We start from the raw sequence: 27714 nt of genomic DNA, 5'->3' as shown, positions 1-27714 counted from the left end.
ATTAGTGTGAATAAAAACTGTTCTCTACCAGACATCCGTGCATTAACACCTGACAGCATAAAGTATCTTCTTAGTATTGGACAAGTGCCGAATAAATATGAAAGAGGAAATCCTCAACGTGGAAGGTCCGGTAATTTTTGATGACAGCATTACGAAAATGGAATTGCACGAGTACCAGCCTTTCCTGCTCGGACCGAACGCACTACCATCAGAAGTACGCATTGCTGTACAGCACCAATATATCCGTACTTTACCTTCGTAGTCATTTCTACGTATGAGGCACGCTGACAAAAGTGGATGGTACACATCCGACAACGACGTAAATACCTTGCAATGGTATTCTTAACCTAATGGAGTGCATTACGTATGTACTCAATGGCATCGAGGTAGACCAGACGAGAGATGTTGGCATAACATTTGCTATGAATAATTACCTTTCGCTCACACCAAATGAACTATCTGCTCCAAAGATTCCTAGTTGAGCTCTTGAGGATGAGTATAAGCTTCCTGTTTATGCCGAAGGAAAGTTCTAAGTTTGTGTTCCTCTGTCTATGCTTCTTGGATTCGCTGAGGACTACAAGCATAGAATCATTAATTCGAAACAAGAGCTCATACTGCTTCTAGCCAACACGCACATTAATGCAATTGTCACCGCTGCAGAAAAAACTCAAAATGTCTCGCTAACACTACAGTCTATCGAGTGGATGCTGCCACACATTCAAGTGAGCACCGTTGAACGAGTCAAAATGTTGAAGAACATATAAAATGGCAAGAACTTCGATGTGCCATTCCAATCCTGAAGCCTGGAAACTTATCCTGGCTTGCCTCATAGTCAGCGTATCAATTGGATAGTAAAGTCCAGCTTCGCTATGGAAAAACCAAGATACATCATCGTCGGGCTTCAGACCGGAAGACAGCCCAATGCAGGAGTAAGACGCTCCATATTCGATAACTGTCAAATACTTAATGTAAAAATATTTTTAAACAGCGAAATCTATCCGTATGTTGATATGAACATGGACTTTGAAAGTGGAAGATTTCTTCTCGCATATCAAATGTATGCCAAGTTTCAGCAAGCTTACTATGGGCGGAGACTGTCACCGATACTGAGTCCTGTCAGTTTCAAGAACAAGGCTCCGTTAATGGTGTTTGACGTTTCCAAACAGGATGATCGATTAAATTCAAACATCATCGACTGTAGGATCGAGATAACGACTAGCGGAAATATTCCACCAAACACCTATGCTTTTTGTGTGATACTTCACGATCGGCTTGCATCGTACAATTGTCGAGACAAACTTGTTAAACTTATGACATAAATACTGTTTCGTTTGCGATGATAATTCAGTTAGGACCGAGCATTGCTAGCGACAAAATATACTGCAAACCTGCAAGGTTTCCAGAGACAAAATGGATTCTTGCTCAAGGAAATTAGCGTCACCTCCGGAGACAAGACTCGAACTCGCACATTCCGACCTCCGTATCCCTGCATATTATTAGAAGAAAAAAGCAATTGCACTAATGAATGGCTATGTAAATACTATTATGGTCTGGAGTGGAACGAAGGTAAAACTCCGTACCACCAAGTGTAAAACACAATTTATGTTGCTGGACCTGGACAAAAAAAATGACTGAGCAAGTTGTGTGATGCATCAGTTGAAATTGTAGACCTAAAGACCGACTATGGCTGTCCTTCCCTGGGCAAGCTTAGTGCAATATATGACGTGCAGCCACATGGCATGTTTGAACGAGTATGTGCCAGTACAAACTTGCAGTTAATGCAAAAATGGCCCACTCAGTGTTAGTAGGAAACGGCATATATAACAGCCATACATCCTTTCGTGCCTTCAGTTGTGGTTCGACCTGCAAGAAGATGTTTACGTTTCATCCTGCTAACGTGTACGTGAGCATAAGACGTAGCTTTAGCAGTGTCGAGTACAGCTACTGGGATGCCGGGTATCTACGTACATATACAGAAACCTGTGATGGAGGCGCTCAGCATTGGCGGTTTGCGCACTTTCCTGTGTCCTACGAACCAACTCAGTAGCTATTAGATTGTTGCGAACCTGTAAACTGTGCCATCTATCACATGACACCACACACAATCCTTCCTGCTAGCATCGCTAAGGTAGTCGCCTCGTCTGCACGTGCAACACCAAACATGGGCGTGTTACAACCTGTTGTGACCTATGATGCTTCTACGCAGACGACTGAACCCTCAGTTCACCTCGGGCTGCGGTGCAGTACGGACCGGCCCTCTTCAGTTAGTTTCGCGAGTTTAGTTCATGTTTTAATGACGGCCTTGATGAACGATCTACCATCAACATCGCGGACCTCGATGGCAGAGACGTTGATGGAGTCGGAGATTCCGATACCGGTTGCAGAGGAGACCACGACAGCGGAAGAGCTCAGTGGCTGCGGTGTCGACAGCGGCGGAGATCCCGATACCGGCTGTAAAGGAGACAACGATATGTGCTGTTCCATCATCAGCTGAAGTTTCGCCAGCAGTATTGAATACTTCAACAAATAAGGAACGTTCATCGCGTCAGTGCAAATTCTGTGGTGCATCATTTACTACACCTTAAAGTGCGCGCAGACATGAAAAAAAAGTGCCAAAACAATTTACTGAAAGGAACAGAGTTTCAATGTAACAAGTGTAATAAACAATTTGTACGACATGTTAACTTGAAAAGACATCTTATAACCTGTAGTAGGTATCCGACAATCTCTCGAAAGACATATAAGTGCGACAAACTCGATATGGTTTGTTCGCATTGTAACAGTTTGGATAGTCACAAGATTATGTGCATAAAAAAAGAAACAAGTGCTAGTTTGCTTCCATACCAGCAGACATCCTCATTTATTGCTTTACCTGAGACAATTGTCAACAAAAGATCAGTAGTCAATTGCCAAAACTTGAAGGTTCATTTTTTTATTGGAGTATTTTGGCAAGATTTGTTGAGGGAAGTCATCAAAACCTTGTTGATAAGAGGTATTATGCTTTGGAGAATAAGTTCAACTTTGATAATCTGTACTATCCACCACCATTAAATCAGATATATATTTTGAGAAAAATAACCTTGATGTTTCAGTTAATGTGAATGTGCTAAATGAGGACAATAAGGTGTGTCCGATTCGGGTAACCAAACAAGAAAAAAAAAAATGTTTTAGATTATTTTCTTGTGACAAATGAAAGTGGTGCTGGGCACTACTGCTACATTAAAAACTTCTCCCGACTTGTGAGACCTCAGGTTACAAAACATGGATGTAAGATTTATGTGTGTAAGATGTGCTTTAAGTATTTCGCTAATCAACCTTTAAAATCAGGACTAACAGCTATACAGTGTCAGGCAAAAAATTAAATGTGAAAATAAATCTTTAACAGAATTGGTTTAGGATAACCAAGACTTAAGTAATTTGGTTTTTTTTTTGTACTTGTAGTAGTGTTGAATTTTGCAATAATTTTTTTAAAAAGAACTTGTATTGTCTTAACTTTCTCAAACTTGTAAACTTTATCTGAAAATACTTCATTTTGTTTATTGTCCATGTATCGATTCTGTAGGTAGATTAATGATTGATTTATTTTATGAATCTAACATTTTTTTTTAATTTGTGGGACAATAATTACAAATTTCCAAGAAAGTGGACATAATGGCTTGGTAGTATAGGATTTTAAGACTCTTTATGAATTTTGATCATGATTTATTTTAATTATTATATTTACATAAAATTACAATTGTTTGCATCGTCCAGGTATCAAAACAAGGACAGGAATCGATCGAATCAATTAGTACAAATTCATTTAATGAATTTTGGAATCTTTCCCGAATCTCTAGCATTAAAATACGGGTTTTCAAGATAGCGGACATGACATAATACTACCTGATGATATAAATGCTATGAAAGAAGTGGTGGGGGTCAGTCTGCATACAGCCACCATGAGGAAAGGATCGGTCGTCATTTTTTTTGCCCTCACCGGGTTCGAACCGAGGACTCCGAGCTCCATGACATAAATGTATGTTTTAAAAATATTTTTTATACATTTTTATTAATTGAATTTTTTATTAATTTAAAATTTTTTCATTAAAATTGGATCTTAAATGAAGATTTTCGAGATGGCGGCCGCAAATTAAATTGCAATGGTAATGTCATAATTCAAAATGGCGGAAAACAAAATGGCGGAATGTTCGAGAAAACAAAATGACATCATCCAAGATGGCAGATCCAAAATGTCGGATCCAAAATTGCGGATCCAAAATGGCCTCCGGGATCAAGGTCAAGGTCAAAAGTTAAGGTCATGGTCATCCAAGAAGGCCGCCATGACGTCACAATCCAAGATGGCGGTCGGCACCACAGTCTGACGCCTGTGCCAGATAATACCAAAACATACTACTAATTACATATATTCCAGGAAGATGACATCAGCAGATGAAATTGATTAAATATCATGAGACGATTCTAACATACTCGTTGGTCGCCCAAGAATATTGGTGGCATCGGTTCGTAGAGGGAACTACTCACACATCGACTAAGTAGCCTCCACACTTAAAGAATTGAAAGAGACGGGCTACATACAATAATCACTTGTTTATGTTATATGTGTTTAATATTATGAAATAAGTAAATAAATAAAATTTCATAAATTTATTGTTTTATTTCTTGTAATCTGTATTCTAACAAATACCTACTTAGTTTTTGTAATAAATCTTCCTTTTATTATTGTGCTTCCAAATGTGCCTTTTTTGACGTGACAAAGTCTAATAAATTCTATGAACGCCGGCTGCACGCACGAAAAAGTGTCCCATAACGCACATTGTCCCACTACAATGTGTCCCTTTACGCTCATTGTACACTTGCGCACATCTCTCTTCAACTCGATTGAAACAACCATCGATTTGACTTTTCAATCATGTTTTCGTTGTTTGAATTATTAACATTATGTAATTTAACGATCGTCCACCGATTTTCAGAACAATCGGTACGGTTATTTAAAAGTAATGTTGAATTTTCAAATATTTTTTTGTACGAACAATGGTGTTTTACAGTTACACATAATAATTCAAATTACACACAGGATCTTTTGCACAATGTTTTAAAAAATATTGTAACACATTATAAATAAGTTTGGTGTATTTGGGATGCGTATTTGTTATAAAAACGTATTATAAAAAACGAAATAATATTATTCCCCTACGGTGCTGACATCTACGGTGACGGACGCGAACCGATCGAATCGCGCAATCTATCCGCTTCCGCGACAACCAGGCACTCGTTAATACATATTTTGCTTTGTTTATCGCGAGGGGCGTTATTATTAATGAATTATAAATAAAATTTCATGCCCGGGGCCACAATTGCATATCATTTTGAGCACTGGAAGACATAAAAACGTAAAATATTCTCGACGAATTTTAATCTCGGTCCCAGCGCACCACGAGCGTCTGGGATGAAGATTAAAGCCGAAATTCTTTCTTAAACTTACTAATACCTATTCTATTACCTACAAGGGCATTTTTATTAAATTCTACATTTAATTTTATGACGAACAAACTTCGTCGTTAAATGTGTTATTGCGAAAAAGCGTAAAATATTCTCGACGATCTTTAAGTAAAATAGCAAACATATAACATTTTATAGTTAAAATAATATCTTCGTTAAAGTAATAAACATATTTGAATTTATGAGTGCAAATAAAATTAAATTTATCAATTAAATTGTAGATTCAATTTCACTCCTTCTTTGTATCCATCCAAAATAGTAATTATTCAATAAAAATGATTCAATTTTATTCATAAAAGTGTGCAATCATTTCATTAATGTTTTGTTATGATGTCTTGTTAAACTATTGTCCGTAAACCGACTTTACAGACAACCAATTTTTTTTTATTGTGCCTCATTTTCTTTGATTGTTCCCTCTTTTCATTTATTTTGCCTACAATTGTGCTTCCTTTTTTTTGATTGTGCTTCTTTTTCGTTGATTGTGCATCCGTTTATGCTTCCGTTTTGTTGATGTGCTTCCAAATGTGCTTCCTTTTCGTTGATTGTGCTTCCAAATGAGCGTCATTTCGTTGATTGTGCTTCCTTTTTCATGATAGTGTTTCCAATTGTGCATCCTTTTCGTTTATAGTCCTTCATTGTCTTTTATTGTGTTTCCGATTGTGCTTCCAAATATGAGTACTTTTCGTTAATTTTGAGTTCCTGTGTGTTTATTGTGTGTCCAGTGTATTTACTATGGGTCCATTGCATGTCCTTTGTGTACTGTGGGCCCATTGCATGTGTGTACTCTATGTTAGTTGCGTGTACTGTGTGGTCTGTGCGTCCAGTGTTTGCAGTGGGTTATTTTGTTGAATGTTGTCTTTTCGTTAAATATTGCGAAGTCATATCTGTAGTAGATCTGAATATTTACTGGTTTAAAACCTCGTGTTCTTGATAAACCAATTTTTCAGGGATCCTGGGTCCTTTTATAAGCGTAAAATATGTTCCAGTGTTCAAAATACTTGTAACTGGTTTAATCGATACTTTGTGTCTGACAGTTAAGAGAACATATCTTAACTCCTTCAAATATGTTATATTTGCTATCGACGAAGAAGATCTTGTGTTTCGGTGACTACTGGTCTATACATCTAACATTGTTCTTGACCTGGTATCGTGGTACGAAAACGGTTGGTCTATTCGTATAGAATTGTGCATTAACTGTTTGGAATATGTTCTAAATATCGAGAAATTAGACTTTCATGTTAGGCAGCGTGACAACGTATTAATATAGTCGGGCAGGTATCTTGCCTAGTGTTGATTTTCGTAGATTAAAGAGCTCCATGGGAAACAGAATTTTAAATTGTTTTTTAAGCTTTATTTTGCCTTATTACTGGCCTATAATCAAACCAAAGACGGAAAACTTTAGGGTCTATCATTATTTAAGTAAGTAATTTTTTTATGAACATTACAACTTTTCCCGAATTTATAGCTAAAAATAAAATTTTTAATAAAAGCGGTCATTTTGACTTACTACTGGCAGGTTAAGTAAGAAACAAAACTGGTTTTAGGAATTTTCACCATTTTTAATGAATGAGAGTTTTTATTACATAAAGTTAATTTTTTGCATCTATCAAGTATCGGACCTAGTACAGGAATCGATCGATTTAATTTTGGAATTACTTCAGATTTTCCACATTAATTAATTTGAATTTTTATGATGGCTGTTAATATGACATCAATGGCTTACTAGAGGCTGGTAGTAGAGTAATTTAAGCTTCTTTTAAGACTTTATACTATTTTATTTAAATTATTTTTTAAATTAAATTACATTTTATGCATCACACGGGAATCTAACCAAGGTCAGGTATCGATTAAATCTATCAGTATATTAATTGCTGATTTTTAAATGAATTTTTAAATTTTTCTTGATTTACTAGCTTAATAATTATTAATATCCAAAATGGTGCCAAAATTTTAAGATGGCAGGTGCCACTAAAATAATAAATGATTCCTGCATTCTAGTGGGTAAAAATTAAACTAACATGTTGGCAGTGCACTCTAACAGATTAAGACGATGGTGGTCTCCAGAAGACGGAAAAAAGGCGGATATGATGTTATACTTGCTGGCTGTATATATATATATATATATATATATATATATATACCTTGGCATTAGTGGTGGGTTGTCAGTCTGCCGGCGGCTTCCATGGAGGAAGGATCTGCCGAATTTTTTTTATTTTTAATTTTTGCGTTTTCTGTTTTTGAACCGGCGATTCCATACCTAATGTCAGTTGGTTTTTTTTAATTGCTTAAAATTTGGTACTATTTTTTATAAATTTTAAATATTTTCCCATTAAAATCTGATAATAATTACGGATTCTCAAGATGGTGACGATGACATAATAATCCTCCATGGAGAAGTTTCTTCTATACAATTTTATTATCTTTCTATAAATTTAAAAATTTTTCAGAATTTCTAGCATAAAAAATGGATTTTTAATATGGCTGCATTAACGAAAATTGCAGTGGTGTTTTAAACATTTATTTAAATTTTGATTAATTATTTATAAATTTTAAATTTATTCCCGAATAACTTGTAAAAAAATTACGGATTTTCAAGATGGTAGCTGTAGTGAAAATTGCAACATTGGGGAGTGAAGTATTCGTTTCCTAGATGGCGGAAAGTTATAGAAAACAAAATGGTTGATCACAGATGCCATAGACAAGGTCAATGTCAAAGTAATCCAAGATGACCGCCGTTACATCCGAACAATCGGTTATTGACCCCATCCGAATTCACAGCCAGAATCCAGTCCTCGGAGGAACTATTATACACTACTTCCCTGCAATGAGTTCGTATCCTTACGATGAGATTATATTCCTACGATGAGAGTGAATCACTTGCGACATGACATTATCTGTTTGATTTGATCGTATCCCTGTGATGAGATTGCATCCAGGTATGAGATCATATATTTGTGATAAAACTGTATCCTAATAAGTTAAATTTTCTTACAAATATGTGTACTTTTCGTTAAATGTTCTTTCTTTTTTAATGTGGTGGGATTTTTTTGAATGTGCATTCTTTTTGATGTCGAATGACCATCGATGAATATGTGCTAAGGTCATGATTGGCCCCGTGGTTTGGAGACAGAATGGTATATACGCATGACCTTGAACATGACCTGTTTAAAATGTTTGTCACGTATCGACGAAAAATACCTCTTAGTTCAGAGATACTAGGTTTATGCGCATTTTTTTACATATACAATTTAAAATGTTCGCTGAGTATCGACGAAAAATTACCTCTTGGCTTCTGACTAGATGTGTATGACCACCTGTTGGCTGCGCCTGGCTACCAACTGAATGTGGCTGGCCACCTACTGGACATGCGTTCCTGACCACTGAATAGACGTGTCTGGCCTCCGACTAGGTGAACATTGCCACTTACTGGAAGTGATGTTCTTTCCCACTGACAGTCCGTGGGTGTCTGACCAATCAACTTATTGCATGGTCACCAACTTGACATGAATACCTCACACCAAGACATCGCTGGTCACCGGCGTGTCTGGCCACTGAATGGAGGTGTCTATCCCACAATTAGATATGTCTAGCAGAAAACTTTAAGTGCCTGACCACCGACTGGCTGTGCCTGGTGACCAACTGATCGTGTTAGCCTGACCACAAACTGGAAGTGCTTAACATTAACTGGACATGTCTAGCGTACACCTGGAGGTGTATTGTCGCTGACTGGACAAACCCGGACAACCGGCTGATATGAATAACTACTGACTGGAGGTGTCTAGACGTCATATGAATGTGACTGTCACCAACTGGATGTGATTGGCCACTGACTGGACATACCTGGTGACACTGAAGCCAATTGGAGACAAGTCCAATCGACTACAACTGACTTAGACAAAGGCAGGGGTGGGGGGTTTCATTAAAACCCAACGACAGTGGGAAGCTGGTGCAAAACAAAATATAAAATACCAAAAATAGAAATGTATTTGTGCAAGTGATATAAGTTATAACAGTTAATAAATTTTACAGTTTATAAAGCAGCTTATGACTCGCATTAGGGCTGAATGCGCTCCCGCGGGACGCGAAATACATACAATCATTCACATAAATAAAACAAAGTAAGCAAGAGTAAAGCGGGCGTGGTGGCAATGCGCTGAAGCAGAACAAGTAATATGGGTCACTAGGCGAAAAACTGAAGGCAGAATCAAAAAAACTTATAATGTGGCTTGACAAGAAGTGTCCAATGCCATCGTGGCATGCCCATATACAACAGCAGAAATGTTACAACATGCTACGGACAGTACACGGCGTGAGCAAAAGAAACCCAAATCAAATGACTTGAAGGGTCCAAACATAGGTGGCAGTTACATTTAAGTGGGCAGCAATAAATAATGAAGGCGCGGCCACAACGCGCAAGCAAGAACAATACTAAATACAGACGTTAAGTTTCACAGCCGAGTACATACTGGAACGCAGAGCCACTGCCGTAGTGACAGCCTTCGAGTCCAGAGACCGAACGACTGCAAGGAATACGCTAGGGGCCGGACAATATAAAGGCCTTGAAAACACTCCGACAGGGAGCGTTGGTGAAGCGGCGTGGGAGAGAGGGGGAGGGGAAGGGAGGGGAAGGAATGCTGTACAGTGCCGAAAAACGGAGCAACTGCTTCAACACGTAGTGTGTAGGTGGTGCAGCGGCGACCACAGCGCAATTAACTGCCCCCACGCCGGTAAAGACACCGGCGAGAAGAAGTGCGCACACTGCGGCGAGCCCCACTGCGCGAATTACCGCGGCTGCCGCGAATACAAGCGTGAGACCCGCCGTCACTTACCGCCCCGGGCTCGCAAGGAACGCGAGCAACAATCTCCCCGCGACATGCGCGCCAATCAGCGCGCAGCTGAGCAGCCCGCGCCCCAGCAGGCCGGCCCTTCAGGCCACCAGGGCCCACCTAGGCCCGACCACTGGGACCAGTGGGCACACCAGAACAACCTGGGCCAGTACATGCCTCAGGCGTTCCAAAACCGCTACGCGCCCCTCCAACAACACTGCGAACCCAGCTACCGGGATGATTTGAATTTCCCGGCGCTGGCTAACAACCCGCGCCCCCGCAACCAGAGGCAGCCGAAAAAGAATTGGACTGGCCACAAAAATAGCCAGGGCAAACCCCAGCAGCACTCCCAGCAGCCAGCCCAGGACAAGCTGCTGGCAAGCAAAGCTGCCACAACACCAGCTGCCCGCATGCCAGCGCCTATTGTAGCGCCGCGCCAGGTAACTGCAGCTCCAGTCGTGGAGACGATGGTAGTTGATGCAATGCCGATGCCGCCAACTGCCCCGCCCGCACCCACAGCACAAAGCCCCGCAGAGCCGACTGTTTTCCAGAAAATTCCTGGAAAGCAACCACACACTCATGACTGACTCGAAGTTGGCAGCATCCATCGGCCCTCTATGCGAACTCCTCGCGGTATGGTGCGACCCTAGATTTGACCTACCCAAAAAAGTCCAAGCTACGCTGGGCTTTGTTCAGGGATTGAATACCATACTCAATGGTAGCAACTAATCCGGTCCCGAGTTGCTTAACAACCTCGACCAATAGTATTAAGGTCCACTCCCTTCTTTTCTGGAATGCACGCGGAATTAAAAATAAATTACCGGAGTTTATAAATCACCTGGAAAAATAGAAAATTAAAATCGCGGCTATAAACGAGACACACTTACAACCGATAGATCGCCTAACGATACTTAATTTCGTAATATATAGGCGCGATAGAAACAACAGAGGTGGTAGGGAAGCCCTAGCTGTTCATAACAGTATTAATCACTCAGTATGCCAACTCCTCGACTTTCATAACCTTGAATCTGTTGGAATTAATTTCTCAATAAACCAACAACAACTTAAAATCATTTCTATGTAAGCCCCACCCGGTAGGTCCCTCTGCCAGGACGATCTCAACGCCATGTACGGAACAGCCCCGAGCTTCTTGGCAGTAGGCGATATAAATGCCAAATATACACAGTGGAACTGCAGACGCACCACAGCAAATGGTAGGCTGCTGTTTGCCAACCGACACAATAAAAACTACCACGTGCATGCTCCCTCAGAGCCCACTCACGACCCAAATAGCATTAACTGCTTGCCAGATATTCTAGATATCGCCATAAACAAGCGTGTCAACACGGGATTCGAGCTCGAGGTTTTCCGCGCCCTTTCCTCAGATCATTTCCCTGTTCACCTAATTTTCGATGACGCTAACACAGACTCAAACCCGCCACGGAAGTATAGAGATTATAAAAACGCGGATTGGCGCGGGTTTAAAAATTACTTGACCACAAACCTTCAGGATGTGGCCGAACTCACTATAGAAAATAGTATTAATCTTGAAACTGCGATAACTGAGTTCACAGTGAAAATCCAGGCCGGTATAGACGCGTGCATCCCAGAAAAGGAAGTTAAGTTAGAACATGACGAGCTGCCAGCTTACATCAGCGATATTATATCGCACAAAAACAGATTACGCCGTGAATACACACGGCGGCGCACACAAGCCACAAATCGCCGGATAAATGAAATCCAAATAGTCATTTCCGACGAAATTTCCCTCTGGCGCAGCATCCAATGGGAAACAAAGATTTCGCAACTCAAGATCCAGGACGGGAGTGCCTGGGCCATGACGAAGCGACTCTTAAATAAAACGGATAAAATCCCTCCCCTTCAAACAAACAACGGCATAGTTTTTCAGCCCCAAGACAAGGCACAAGCTTTCGCTAATGTCTTAGAAAACGCCTTCCAGCCCAACATGGAGCCCTGCGATAGGCCTTTCACAGCGCAGATCTACCGTGAACTACGCGCTAAACTGCTCCAGCCTACAGTCTCCGAGCCCCTATTAACACAGGCCCAGGAAATTAAGCGAGCTATCAAGCAAATGAAGCCGCGTAAAGCACCAGGCAACGACCGCATCCAGGCAGTTGTCCTAAAACAGCTCCCCGACGAAGCACTAGAATATTTAGCTGAATGCATAAACGCAATTCTCAGACTACATATTTTCCCTACCCAGTGGAAACAAGCACAAGTAATTGTTCTCCACAAGCCAGGGAAAGACAAAACACTGCCTCAGAATTACAGGCCAGTAAGCCTACTAAGCACTGTGTCGAAAGTCGCGGAAAATATCCTACTATCCAGGCTTAACAAACACATACACGATCCCAACTTACTGCCGGACGAGCAATTCGGATTCCGAAGTATCCACTCGACAGTACATCAATTAGTTTGTCTCACAGAAGAGATCACTAGCGCATTTAACGCTCAAGATTATGTAGTTGCAACGTTTTTAGATGTAGAAAAAGCCTTAGACAGGGTATTTCATGCAGGGCTGATCTACAAATTATTTCAAGCTAATTTCCCCGACTGCTGTATTAAGCTAGTCGCGTCCTTCCTCGCAGACAGAACCTTCAGTGTGTCAACTGAAGGAGCTCTGTCTGAATTAAACAAAGAAGAGCTGGCGTACCACAAGGCAGAATTCTTGGCCCTGTCCTATTCAACATATATACATACGACTTACCACGCCCTGAACACCACCTAGTAAAGATAGGTTGCTATGCAGATGATACTATACTCTACAGTAGATCACATAACCTCCATTTGGCCACGACCAGACTCCAGGATGCATAGCTGTGTAGCAGCAATGGTGCACATTCTGGCGAATAAAAGTAAACACAGCTAGGTCAGAGGCTATTGTGTTTACCCGCAAAAACCTTCCGCCTGTAGAACGCAGGCCACCAATACATTTGTTCAACAAACAAATCCCTAACAAGGACGTAGTAAAATACCCAGGCGTACACATGGACAGGAAACTGCTCTGGCACCATCATATTGACGCCAAGCGGGCTCAAGCCCATGCTAGAATGAGCTCACTATATCCAGTTATGAGTAGGCGATGTGGAGGCACAGTAAAAAATGGTCTGCTGCTCTACAAAGCACTCATTCGCCCTATAATTACGTATGCAGCCCCGGTATGGGCAACTGCTGCGAAATAACACTTAATAAATCTACGAGTACAAAACAAATGTATTCGGGCAGTTACAGACGCCCCAGTGTATTGTGATGTAGCAGCCTTGCATCGTGAAACGAAGTCGGAAACCTTACAAGACTTCTACATCAGAACTACACAAACTTTTTACGATAAATGCGCAAATAGTTTAAATCCACATATTTCTACATTAGGAAATTATGACCCAGACATTATTGAGAAATATAAACGCCCAAAATCTATCCTGTCACACCGCCCGCCGTAGACGCGGACGTAGCGGGACTGCTCTCTGATTGGTCGGCAGCTCGCGGGCCAATCAGAGCGCGCCCCCTCCCCCTGCTCCGAGTGTGAGAACACGCGCGCGGAGTGCACGCACACAAGCTGACAGCTCACGTATATTAAGTTATTAATGTTAAGTTAAGTAAATATATGGCCCCAATTATATATAAGCACACATCATCCCACTACACACTGCACAACACAAACTATCAGGCGATTCAAATAGTCGTGCTTTGGCCCAGCGGGGCCCTAATGGAATAAATAAATTATCCTTTGAAGATAAACAGCGTAGATGCTAGTCTAGAGTCTTACAATGACAGAAGGTGGCAATTTCTCTAACTGACCGACTGCCTTTTGCTGGCAACAGGTCGACCTGAAGCTATGTCACCATTCTGGAGTCTGGCTCGATGTCCTGCTCGCGACCGCAGCTCACACAGCGTAGTACTGCAGCTAGGACTTTTCAATGACCGATGGTGGCAATTTCTCTAACTGACCGACAGCCTTTTACTGGCGACAGGTCGACCTGAAGCTCTGTCACCACTCTGGAGTCTAGTCCGACGCCACAGTTCGCGACCGCCCCACTTACACGATCATATCACACAGCCACAATGAGTACTAACTGGCAGCACGACAGGAAATGGCATAAGCCGCCCCCAAAAGATCAGACCTGACCAAACCAATGCGGACTAACAGTCCAAGTGCCCCACCCCTTGCATAGTAGAACTTCTACCACGCCCCACTCTTCTTCCAGGACCATCCTTCTATTCCTGTAATCCACCTGCTTGTAATAATGCATTACCTTTGCATCCCGCATGTATGTGCCCAGGGTTTTCCCTCTGTCTATGGAGGTTTTACCTGGGCCCAACTTATCTAGTTTTAGTCTAGAATTAAGAGTGAGGGAAGTTAGTCATGGCGAAAACGTCTGTCATGGCTGGCCAATCCCCTCCTAGCACACGATTCACGTGACCTTTTCTGCATGGTTAAAAACCCGCATGTTTAGAGCGTATAGGGCTTGCCCTGAGACGCACTTAGAGTCTTCCCTACCTAGACCCTTCCCTTACACACTTAGTTTTAACTTAGGTTAGGAAAAAAAACACACTGAATGTATCTTGCCGCTAATTTCATGCCTAAACACTGACTGGAGGTGTCTAGCCAACATCTGAATGTGCCTGGTTAATCGACTGTCATGCAGATCTGTCCTGTAAACGCATGTCAAAGCATGTGAAGGTCTCGATAATCCTTTTAAGAAGACTGTAGAGAACGATCAAAACTTTTAATTTGTTGGTTTTTTGTACATGTAGAAATTGCATGATAATTTTTGAAGTTAAAACTTCTATAGGAAGGTTTGGATAGGGAGTTAATTCATGTAAGTCGTCATTGACATGGTCACGTGATGTGTTAACACTAACACTTTATAAGTTATATTATTGTTAAAATTGTGTTTTTGTTACATTTTTATTTTAAATCTTAAGTTTACAATTACTGTGGAGTAAAAAGTGAGTAAAAAATATATGAGTATTCTCATATAGATATATTGTTTGAATACCGAAGAAAACGGAGTCTTTGTAGCAATATAACCTAATAATTAACAACATAAATATTTATTTTTTAATGTCTAAAATTAGCTACTATGCATATGCGTATTTTATAGTAATTTAGGAGTTATTTTACTAACGTGATGAAAAAAATCTGTTGTGTGATATTTTTTCGTAAAAATTGCGAAAAATCTGACTATCGAAAAATGTTTTATTATGTTACACAATTATATTTTACAAAGTTATTATTTCTTATTTGAAATTATAATAGTATTTTATTAATTCTATTATTACTACTAATAATAGTTACTTTGATTAACAAGTTTTAATTTAAGATCAAACCATTTATTTGGATATACAATAATAACAAAAGTTTGTACATAGTTTTAAGTTTTCACTCCTGTCGGCAGTCCTCATAACTGCTTTGAATTTTTTTGACCTTGATAGTTTAATGGTGTTTTTAACTAAAAACTTTTTGGCATACAATAAGAATTGAACCGAGGACATAAATATATAGTTAATAATTAGTACATTAATGAAATAATTTTGAATAATATTTTTTTCCATTCAAATATGGTGAATTCCTATATTACGATCAATATATCATCATCGGTTTATTGGATGGTATATACACAATTTAAGCCTCTTTTACTATTTTGACCATGTTTTGTAAAGTAAGAGTTTATAGCTGAAAAATAAGTATGTTTTGCATCGATCAAGTATCGAACCTACACGAATCGATCGAATTATTATTTGTTTGATTTTTAGAATTTTCTCCTCGAAGACGCCTTCAAGATGGCGGAAATCAAGGTATTTAATAATTACTGCACTCAACCGGGTAGAAATTATACTAACATGGCGGTAGCGCCCTCTAGCAGGTGAAAACAATATGTCAAACCATAGATGGTGGAATCAAGTAGACGAAAGCCAGATGGCGGACGTAACATCATACTGCCTGACGCAATATATTCTTTGGCATATGTGGTGGGAGGTTAGTCTATCGGTTGCATCCGTAAAGGAACGATCTGTCGCCATTTTTATTTTGTCCTCATTGGGCTCGAACCAAGGACTCCGAGTTCCATAATGTAAGCTCGTTTAACTAAAATTTTATTAAAATTGTATTTGAAGATTTTTTCTATTAAATAATTTCTTTTTCTGAATTTCAAGCTAAATAATCACGACAGACTTATAAAGCGGATCACGGTTATAAAATAACGATTTTTTTTTTCATTTTCGAACAATTTTTTTTTAAATTAAAGTTTTTCAGAAATTTTCTGATTAGTATGGATTTTTCAAATTGGCAGACATATCATAATTCCTAAATGTCAAATTGTTATTAACATTTTGAATATATATATATATATTTTTTAATTTTAAAGTTGTTCCCTCATTTATAGCTTAATATTTATAGATTTTCAAGATGGCGCCCGTAAAGAAATTTGCAATAATGCCATCACAATAAAAAATTGAATGAATTTCTAGAATCCAATATGGAGGAAAACAGAATTATGGAAAAAATTTGGCTGCTCAAAATGGTGGCTCCAAGATGGTGGCCGGGGTCAAGGTGAAGGGTTTAATTAATATGGCAGCCTTGACGTCATAATCCCAGATGGCTGACATCGCCACCATCACTACACACAGAACCTTGTAGCAGGACCGACATTTAAATACGGCTCTTGTAATTTATAATACTTATCAGTATGTTATTTATTTAGTTTCATAAAAGTAAATATATATTTTTTATTTTTTACTTATACTTCACTAATGAATTATTTAAGATACTATCATATTGTTAACTGTAACAATGGATTTCTTTTTTCACAAATTTCACTTAACAGAAACTCTCCTGTAAAAATATTTTACATTAAACCACATTCTAAGGCAATTTAAACAAAGTTGAACTAACGCAATAGATGTACGGAATATTTTAAGTCCCTGCAATATTTTCTTAAATTTTATTTACTTAAATTTGTACTATCTCCGTACGTATTCATAAAAAAATTCTTTAATTAAGTAATTACATAAGGAAAACTGGCCAAAAAAATATTTCAAAGACTTTCAAAATTATTCTCAATAAATTTGCAATGTCGTAATGTAGATCCTAATGCTTGCGGGTTAATGGTATTTATAAAATATTTGACAATTAGCGTAGTAAAATAATGAAACGTTAACTGCTATGATTTTTCGTTATAATCACTTAAGGTAAGTTCTTTAATTTGTGTAAATATTTTTGTTTGTGTTTCTATGCACAATTAATGAAGTTTATTTTAAAATTAGAACTTTATTTGAAGCAGAACACTTAAGTGACAAGTAAATATTTTTTTACTATGTACCCTAATGCTCGGAAAAAATCAATATAATCAAATAAACATGACTTGATGTAAGTTTTTGGACATACGCCATTGCTAAGAACTTTTTCTGTTGAAGAAAAACTAATAAATAAAATAAATAAATAAAAATACTCAAAAAAAGACAAAAAACACACAAAACTAAGCAAACAATTGCTGTTGTTAACAAGGATATGAACACCACAAAATATTCCGAAACAGGAATATGGTCAGCAAACAAAGAAAAACAAAGAAAAATGTACTAAGAGAACGAAAAAATCCCCACAAATGATGACAACACAAAAATATTGAAACCCAAAATAATTCAGCACAACAGTTGAAGCGAGACAAAAAACATGACAAAACGAAAAGACAAACAAATACAATAGTTTTACCTAAACAGAAACAAGCGACGTTTCGGGAACTGCTATCTGCTCCCGTCCTCAGGCAGAGACGCACATGGTACGGAAACACAGGTGTGTGTTTTTTGTCTTTTTTTGAGTATTTTTATTTATTTATTTTATTTATTAGTTTTTCTTCAACAGAAAAAGTTCTTAGCAATGGCGTATGTCCAAAAACTTACATCAAGTCATGCACTCCCATTGCACAAATCTTTTAAAGATAACATCAAATAAACATGTTAGGGTTATTTTTTAACTTAAGGTTTTATTTGAATTATAACATTAAAAATTGTATGTTTCATTTTTAAAAACGTTATCCATATTTAAAAAATAACATTTTGCCATTAAAAGAATTTACATAATTTTATTTTAAAAAAATAAAAAATGTTTGGTAATAAATTTGTCTTTAGTAAAGCTTAAAATTTCCACATATAAAATAATGTGTATTTTAAAGTATTCCAGTAACAATAAATTCACAAAAAAATTGTTAAAAGTAATTAAAAAACATTCTATAACCAGTTTAATTTGTTATGTCATACTTAACTATTTGTTTCACTTAAGAAGAACAAAGTAATGAATAACTATTTTCGAAAAAAAAAATTGTTTTATAATAAATGTATGAATAGAACTACAATAACATGAAATACTGTTACCCAAATTTGAATTAAATTATTTTATCTCAAAATAATTATAGTCCTTACAAATACCGAAAATTTTATTAAGCTTATTTACAGTTTAAAACATCTTCATGGAACACTGCACCTTGTAACACATTATAGCTGCCCAGCTCAAGAGTTTCAATTCACTCTTATAGGTCAAGCAAAGCATTGTTTTATATTACAAATTTGAATAAAATGAAATAGTTCTGAAAACTATATGCACAAAAATTATATTATCTGTTTAGCTATCCTTAACTCTTTCTCGCTCGCTCTGTCTCTCTCTATCTCTCTGTGAATGTAAATGTAGATAAACCTATGACTAGACTTAAAATACAGTAAAAAGAATTTCCACTATGATATAAGGCACGACTGCCGAAAAGATTAGAAAAAATCATAATATTATAAACGAAGGAAACTAAAAGTATTACTTACATGAATTATTCTTTTTATAAATGCTTAATTAATATTCTATTAATGCTTCAAAATGAAAAATGTAGCAAAACCTTTACACTTCACATTTCTAGTTCATTTCCCAGTTGTTCTTTAGGATTTTTTATCCAAACATAAAAATTTAATCTTTAATCGCACTGCAGGTATGAAACTGCGTAATACAAAATATAAAATCTCATACTTTTCTTACGAAAATTCTGTCTCTAAACCATATTCCAGTTGAACAACCACTCAGAGATTTCGCATTAAATGCAAGTCAGTCGAGATAAATCTCCAAATTTCATTTGGTCACCACTCCACTGACACCAAGAAAACACTTATTTACCTAAGTACTATAAAGAGTAATGTAAAAATACAGGATGGAAGGGGAAATTGGTCACATCTAATGAGTCGTCACAGCTTTTCTGTACAATTATGTGGCATTAATAAGTGTTAATTAAAAACCTTATCTGTTCTAGGCACATAAGATATTGATCGTAAATATCTTTTACACGTATTTGTTGGACTGCGGAAGATATTTTGAAATCAAAATTAATTTGTCGTTGGTGCCCGTTTCTGTTGATATAAGTACAGCAGCAAACTAGCTGGAACTCACATGGCAATAATATTTAAACATATAATAAGGTTTGTAACATACATTTTCGGTATCTCCGCAGTTAAGATAAAACGAATACAAAAAATAAGTTAAAAAAATTTTATTTATTTTACTCTTTGCGAATTGAAACTATATTTTAGTCTCAGATAAAATCCAAAAGACTGGGTAAAAATATAGTCAGCTAACGTGACAAGCGAAAGGTAAGTTAATAATTGTTTTCTTGCGGAGAATGAAGGGAGGAGGTTGAGCATCAAACATCAAATAGGGCTGGCGTTGATCTTCTGCTTCTCTTGCTGGTCCACTTGATGTGCAAGCAGCATTATATGAAAGAGAGTGTACGGCAGGCCCAACCCTATGAATATGTGACATTATAGGGAGTTGTAAAGTGACGGCTGGGGGAGAGGTAGTGATTTTTATACGTGGCCACCGTAGATCTTCTGCTTCTCTTGCGGGTACACTTGTTGTGCAAACAGCTTTATATGAAAGACAGTATGTACCGCAGGCCAAAACTCATGATTATGTGGCACGATAGGGAGGTGTAAAGTGACGGCTGGAGGAGAGGTAGGGATATCCATACGGGGCCAGCGTAGAGCTTCTGCTTCTCTTGCGGGTACACTTGTTGTGCAAGCTGCTTTATATGAAATACAAGATGTACCGCAGGCCAAACCTCATCATTATGTGGCATTATTGGGAGGTGTAAAGTGACGGCGGGAGGAGAGGTAGTGATGTTTATTCGGGGCCAGCGTAGATCTTCTGCTTCTCTTGCGGGTACACTTGCTGTGCAAGCTGCTTTATATGAAATACAAGATAAACCGCAGGCCAAACCTCATGATTATGTGGCACGACAGGGAGGTGTAAAGTGACGGCTGGAGGAGAGGTAGAGATCTTCATACGGGGCCTGCGTATAGCTTCTGCTTCTCGTGCGGGCGTACGGGCGGACCGGCGAAGCGCTTCATGATGGGCACGATGAGGCGCGGGTCAAGGTGGCGCGTGTCCGTGAAGCCGGTGGCCCAGCTGACCACCATGCCCACCACCAACACCACCAGTGTGCCCACCACGCTGTACAGCATGTACGACACCCGGTACAGCAAGAACACCTCCTCGGACTGCGAGTCTTCGTAACGTGGGTGAGGCGTCCTGTCAGCAACACAATCAGCTCGGGGTGGTAACGTTAATATCCACTCTAAGAGTGAAGTGGGCAGTAAGCTAAAATACCACTTTAGTAATGACTGAGTTACCACTTTTTCGACTAGTATCTGGTGTTAAGCACAAACCTGTACTATTTATTTTTGAGGGTTATTTAATTAAGTAAGTCAAGTTCCGAAAATTTGGTGTTTTGCAATAGCAAAGGCAAAACGAACCATATTTTTCTCGAGAAAAAAAAAACAAGTTTAATCATTATCCATATTCCATCAGCATTTTAGTCTACGTTATTTGTCATAGAAAAAGTAAATTCCTCCTCTTATAAAACAATATTTAATATTTGAAGTTTAATAAATTTGTACACACGATTATGCAAAATATATTTTTGTATATCCCATACATAAAATCCAGGACTTTAAATACATACTTGTGTACCTTAAATGTAACTTGTGATGTTGAGTTGTAGAAATCATAGACACATTATTGTTTTGTCTGGTTAAGCCAAGACTTTTACATTAGAATATGTTTGTTTCATGATTTTTTTTTAAAGTTTTGTTGGTTTCACTCATTTTGAAACGTTTAGAGGTATTTGCTTGCAGTCGTTATTTACTTATTTTATTTGGCTATAATATTATCATTACTTTTGAGTTCAATTGTATTTACTACTGTCCACTATTTACAGCAAAAGCTCATCTATTCTTTGTAATGAGTTTAACTGTTTTTGGTAGGTTCAATCGCTCAGGCTTCGCCCTAAGTTGTGGTTATTTCGGTCTGTGGCCCAGCACCTGGCATGCTTTTATTGAATCGAGTAAATTATATTTTTTAGTTCTGGAAAAATTGTTTCATCTGGTCGGGTTATTTAAAGTCTATTTGCATTACCGCAAGGCGTTAAACACTACGAAATTAAATTATTTATTCCCCACATCAAACTGTATTTAAAAGTAATAATTTTGTTATATTTTAGACATTTAACACTATAATGACCAAACATAATCATCTGTAACTGCTGGACTATCTCTAGTAAGAAAGTTTAGCTCCTGGCCAGTGCAGCTGTATGATGCGGTTAAATGAACTAGAGACAGTTAATTAAACACAGCCAAACATATCACATAAATATTCAGTTAATGTTTCCATGCCTACAAAGTTTTATCTCTTAAACAAAGTCATGATGCAATAATGGAGAGAACGAGTGTACTTACGACATGGGGCTCCAGGGAGTGGTTGTGAACGTGGCGTTGGTCTCGCAGCCCTCCGTGGAGAGGGGCAGGTAGGGGAACGTGTCGATGCCAATGGCGTTGGTGTGCTGGGCGCCGAACACCATCCACCCCATGAACAGCAGTCCCACGACTGTCCCCGCCAGCGCACCCTGTCGCGCATACGCACAGGGCAATGCTGCAGTTCGGTGCACGGCACGGCAGACGTCAAAAACGTCCCATTTGACAATTCAACAACTTTATCATGATAGTAGTTAAGAAATCAAAAATTGTTATCATCGAAACAAAAATCCACACACAAACACACAAACACACACACACACACACACACATATATATATATATATATATATATATATATATATATATATATATATATATATATACACACATATCACAATTGCTTTTCCATGCTTTGTAATAAACTTTATTTATTCTTGGACTTTACCATCTTGTAAAATTAATTTTTCTCTTTTTTCTAGAGAAACTAGTTATTTTTATTTATCGACTTATTTTTTGTAGCGTAGTTAAGGCTTGGAATAATAAAATGATATATATTTTTTGCAATATGTGAATTGTTTAATTTTTACTAGTGTGATGTAATAAAAATTATAATTTCTCACCTTGAAATTGGCCCATGGGAAAAACATTCCAAGAGTGAACAGCCCAAGGAATACGCCTACAGTGACGCCACTGAGGCTCACGGAGAGCTATAAACAAAACATCGGTGTTCTTTTTATAACACTCCACACCGGTGGATAAACAAAGAGCAATAATTAAACGCGCAAACACCACTTCGGTGGGTTTCTGCGCAATCAAACAAAATTTAATTTTGAAACAAATTTATAACGAGAAATTTTTTTCAATACAAATATTTATTCACATGTTGGAGTAATTAAAAATTCTGCAAAGTGTAAAAAAAAAAAACGTTTGGCAGGTTAAACAACAATAAGGGAAGCTTAAATTACTGATAAACTTTATAAAAAAAAATCCAAAGTGATAATACCTCTTTTAAAAATATACATTGCTTCAATGTGGAAGTTTTTAATAAAATGCCTTTCATTATTGTATTTTAATGTATTAGAACATAGAAGTGAATAAATATATTACGTTATTATAATTTTTCATTTTTAGTATTTATTAGAATTATTAATTTTTTTGTTGCTATGGAAAAAAGATTTTTTTATTTAATATATATATATAAGTCAGCTATTATAATATTTTGTTGAAACACAAGTTTTAATAAAAAACATTCTACTATTGATCCGTCACACACAGCACAATGAGAGATCTAAAAATAATAGCTAAAATAATAATTTATGCCAAATAACTTTATATAACAAAGTATTTTAATATAATCGGATACAATTTTATTTTTTTAGTCAAAAATTGGACTTATTTGTTATTAATTCTCTTATCATGACGTTTAAGTTGTTATGGTTGAACGGAATAAAAACTTTATTGCTCATACAACCATCAATGGTATCTAGGGTTTATCTATCATAGGGTTTATCTATCATAAGGTTTAACTAACTTAGCAGACTAGGAGTATGCAAATGGTGCTCCGAACGCTGGTTGAACTACCAGCTAAGTCCAGTCGATGCCAATGCACATCAGTCGGTTGGAAAGGCAAACACGTCAAGTGGATGGCAAGGTACGCCCAGGCGGTAACCACACACGTCTATTCAGTGGCCATGAACGCATGTGGCCAAATACTGTTGAGGGCATTATATCATAGCGCATCTTGCGACCCATCGTATTCCTGTGGCAAGAACGTATCCATGCAACGATATCGTATCTCTGCAAAAAGATTTTATCCCTGAGACCAGATAGAATCCCGGTGACGATATCGTATCCCCACTTATTTGAATGTACGTGTGCATGTAGGTACGTATTTTTCGTTGAATGTGCTTCTTTTGTCGAATTTTCTTCCAAATGTGTGTCCTTTATGTCGAAATTTTTTTCGTTGGCTGTTCTTCCTTTTTTTATTGTGCTTCTTTTTTCTCGTGATTCCAAATGTTCTTCATTATCGTTGGTTATGCTCCCAAATGTGCTTCCTATTAGTCCAAATTGTTTTTTTTATTATGTGTTTCCTTTTTGCCAACAAATAAGCATTGATCTGTACTCATGACATGATTGGCCTCTTGGTTCAGAGACATTTGGTCTATACCTCTGAAATTGAATATGAACATTTTAAAATGTTGGTCGCGTATCGGCGAATAGCACCTCTTCGTTCGGAGACGCTTGGCCTATGCGCATGATTTTGTACATGAGTATCGAAGAAAAATATTTCTTGGCTACTATAGAACGGCAAATTTACCCTCAAAATTGGAAATATTCCCTCAAAATAGGGAAATTTCTAGAAATTTGAGTAATGTTTGAGAAAATTTGAGTAAATTTGACACCAATATGGCCGCCGTGACTTCACAATCCAAGACGACGGTCACAATCCGCAATCAACGAACTGGCACCAGCGCTCGGAACTCTATTTACATACTTTTTATTTTGTTTATGATTATTTCAGTGTAATGTTTAAACCTTACATAAAAATTGTTTTTACTCACAACTTTATCGGTTTAAAAGTTAGATGTTAAATACAATAATTACAATTCATAGACAACATTTCAAATTTTTACGCCGTAGTGTTTGTATAAATGCATATTTTGGAAACAGTTTGAAAGTGGCTGGCACCTGGCTAGAACGCTTAGAATTATAGGTCTCGACTTCTTAATTTCAGAAACCATATATATGTTTTTTAAATTTATTAATTGCTATACTCCTTTTATAAGAAAATCATTTATACCCATGGTGTTGTTTGGAGCATGCCGCATCACGTAATAAGCTTGGGGTTCCATTTTTTGCTTTGCGATTTTAAGTCATTTAGTAAGATATAAGCTCTTCGATTATGCGAACTGGCTGTTTACATGCCAGGAAATGTGCCTATAGGAAAAAGGTTATTATTTTTAACTATGCGTTAATTGCCAGTTTACGGTTTTCAGGAAGTTTTCATTAAATATTTTACAAAATATCTTATTTGTAATAGAAAAGATAATACAATGATTTAATTTTCATTTTTGTATTCTTCGTCTGTGATTTATAGTCAAGACAATAAAGGGTATTTTAAGCATACAACAACAAATTAAGATTATGTAAATTTTAATGCATTTTCGTAGTTTTTTTAAAGAACCGTTAAGTTATAATCAATTCTAAATAAAATTATCATCTATACCTTCAAACGCATGAACTGTTTTCTACTTGACACTTTAAATATTTAATAAAATATAATAATAATATTATTTTTTTTTGTTTTTGAAAACCTTTAAAAGTATTGTAAAAATTAAATATTTCTTGGATCTGTAAATTCCACCATGTCACACACTAAAATATATTTTTCCAACAGAAAAAGAAATTGCGAGATTAAAACTTCAAATTAATTTAAGTTTGTTTCAAATTGTATAATTTGAACGAAACAGTATTATGGTACGCATATAGGTATTATTAAATACTGCGGGCAACTTGTGAGTATGAAATACTTTTAAATTTATTATAAACAAAGTTAATTTTAGGATGTTATCTTTTACAAACAGGTTTTTTTTTTAGGCAGAGTTTCTGAATATCCGTTAAAACTTTACATTTTAGCAAAAGAAACATTTTAATTATAAATTTTGGTGGCGAACTTTTAGTTTTTTTTAAGATGAAAGTAGTCTTATACACTCTCAGGGTTATTAAAACTCTCTGAAAAACTATTTCGCTTTCTTTGTACCATCTGTGATTTCCTTTTGATAAAATACTTCACAAAAAATGACTGTTACAAATAAAAATTGGGAATGACGCAATCTAAATAGCTGTATACTTAAAATTACAATATATATGTTCTATTTTATGAATACATTGTATCTTACCTGGTAAACTCCACCCATTTGCTCCACGATGAATACCATTACTATGCAAAGAAGACCAAACAAGAACACGATTATCTTCATTATAATATGAGCTCTGTCTTCCCATACTTTGTTTCCTCTGATAAAAGGTAGAATGAAGTCTTCATAAATCGTGCCAGAGAGGCAGTTTAGGTTGCTGGACATGGTACTGAAACGAATCAAATGTCACTGTTTGATTTTCAACTTCACATAAGCAGGACTTTATTTAAAAACTAAAATAGTGAATTAGAGACAAACATAACTCAGAGGTGTTGTTTCACTGATGAATTATGAAAAGATTTAATTTTGGGTTCCCACTATAAAAATTAAAAAACAAATTAGTGTTTCTTGAAAAAAGAGATTTCTGGAATATATAAAAATATGTTACCTACATTTTTATTACAAACATGCATTTTTTAATTCATATTTGGATCCGTAAGTACTTTTTTGTTTCTTAAAAATTTTCATACATAAGTTTTAGTTTTATCATTTATTATTTTAATGTGTTTAAATTCTTTAATAGGTATAAGGATAGTGCCAAAGGTGATATTCCTCAGGAAACTGATTTTTTTTTATGAAATACTGTATGCTGTGATTGAAATAATTATAATGTTTTTTTTTTTTTGCAAAATAATAAGATTTTTATTTAATTTTAGGGAATTTTCTAAATGAAGCATTTTATCTAGCAATAACATAACTTAAAATAATTTAGAGCTTCCTTAGAATAAATCCATTCACTTTATCCAATACTGTTGAAAAAGTTATGATTACAAACCACTAAACCTTCCATTTTTATTAATTTGTTTTACTGAAAACGTAAAATTTAAGTAGGTAATTATTTTTATTTTGACAGCGCACTTTACCAGTCACAACCCTTTTCTAACATAAAAAAATTGAAATGCATTTATTTAATAACTTTGACAGTGCCTAACCATAAAATAGCAAACTTATTCAAAGATTAATTTAAATTTAAATTTTTTTTTTCATTCGAAGTGAAGGTTCAACTGAATATTATTAAGTAATATTCCACAAACTTTGCTTGTCTTTATAAATTGAATTTCACAGTAAATTTCCTTCAGAATATCACAGGAACGATTTGCATTATTCTTCAAATATTATGGAACCCATTAATTATCATGAAAAATATGTAGGAGGTGCTATGAGTATAACCGAAACCCACCACCCCTCTTTAAAGAAATTTTGCGGATGAATTTTTCACTTGTTAATAAACCATTTTATATTTAAAATGTTAAAATTGATGAATTATAATTTATTCAACTAAAAAAATATTTGTATTTATTGTTACAGAGTTATTCATAATTTTTATTTAATATTTAAAATAATTGGATTTTAGGTCCTAACATACAACGCAATTCTTAAGCGTCTTTTTAAGAACCATAGTTTCGAGTAAATTAAACATTTCAAAAACAATTATGTTCCTTGATAATAGTGCGGACCTTAGTAATGTGTATAGGAACGTTGTAGCTTGAAAATACTTACCTCAAGGCAGCGCTAAATATTCCAGCTACAAAAAGTCCTGGCAGTCCAGGTAAATCAGCTGAGGTATCCATTACGTAGTATGGAACGATTTGATCGGCTTTTAGGATTTTCTGGAATATAACCATATCATTTAACACTTTAAAGGCGTGCTCTGAAGGACTACCTAATGA

At 36.7% G+C, this 27714-nt stretch overlaps 2 protein-coding genes across 3 annotated transcripts in view; one reads left to right on the top strand and one right to left on the bottom strand.

The window, feature by feature from the left end:
- The window catches only part of LOC134534406 (lachesin-like), a 424713-nt gene that overhangs the window by 100333 nt on the left and 296666 nt on the right, over positions 1-27714 (top strand). The gene's annotated exons all lie outside the window — the stretch shown is intronic.
- LOC134533685 (sodium-coupled monocarboxylate transporter 1-like) overlaps positions 18761-27714 on the bottom strand; it is a 41241-nt gene continuing 32287 nt past the window's right edge. For both annotated transcript variants that reach the window (XM_063371240.1, XM_063371242.1), the window contains exons 9-13: positions 27545-27654; positions 26027-26213; positions 22748-22834; positions 22110-22276; positions 18761-20904 (exon numbers count right to left, since the gene is read on the bottom strand). In XM_063371240.1, coding sequence (XP_063227310.1) covers positions 20655-20904; positions 22110-22276; positions 22748-22834; positions 26027-26213; positions 27545-27654 — 801 coding nt within the window. In that variant the 3' untranslated portion in view covers positions 18761-20654. The remainder of the gene's footprint in view (positions 20905-22109; positions 22277-22747; positions 22835-26026; positions 26214-27544; positions 27655-27714) is intronic.

Source organism: Bacillus rossius, chromosome 7 (assembly GCF_032445375.1).
Source record: "Bacillus rossius redtenbacheri isolate Brsri chromosome 7, Brsri_v3, whole genome shotgun sequence".
Taxonomy (NCBI): domain Eukaryota; kingdom Metazoa; phylum Arthropoda; class Insecta; order Phasmatodea; family Bacillidae; genus Bacillus; species Bacillus rossius.
This window is presented reverse-complemented; position numbering and strand designations above follow the sequence as displayed.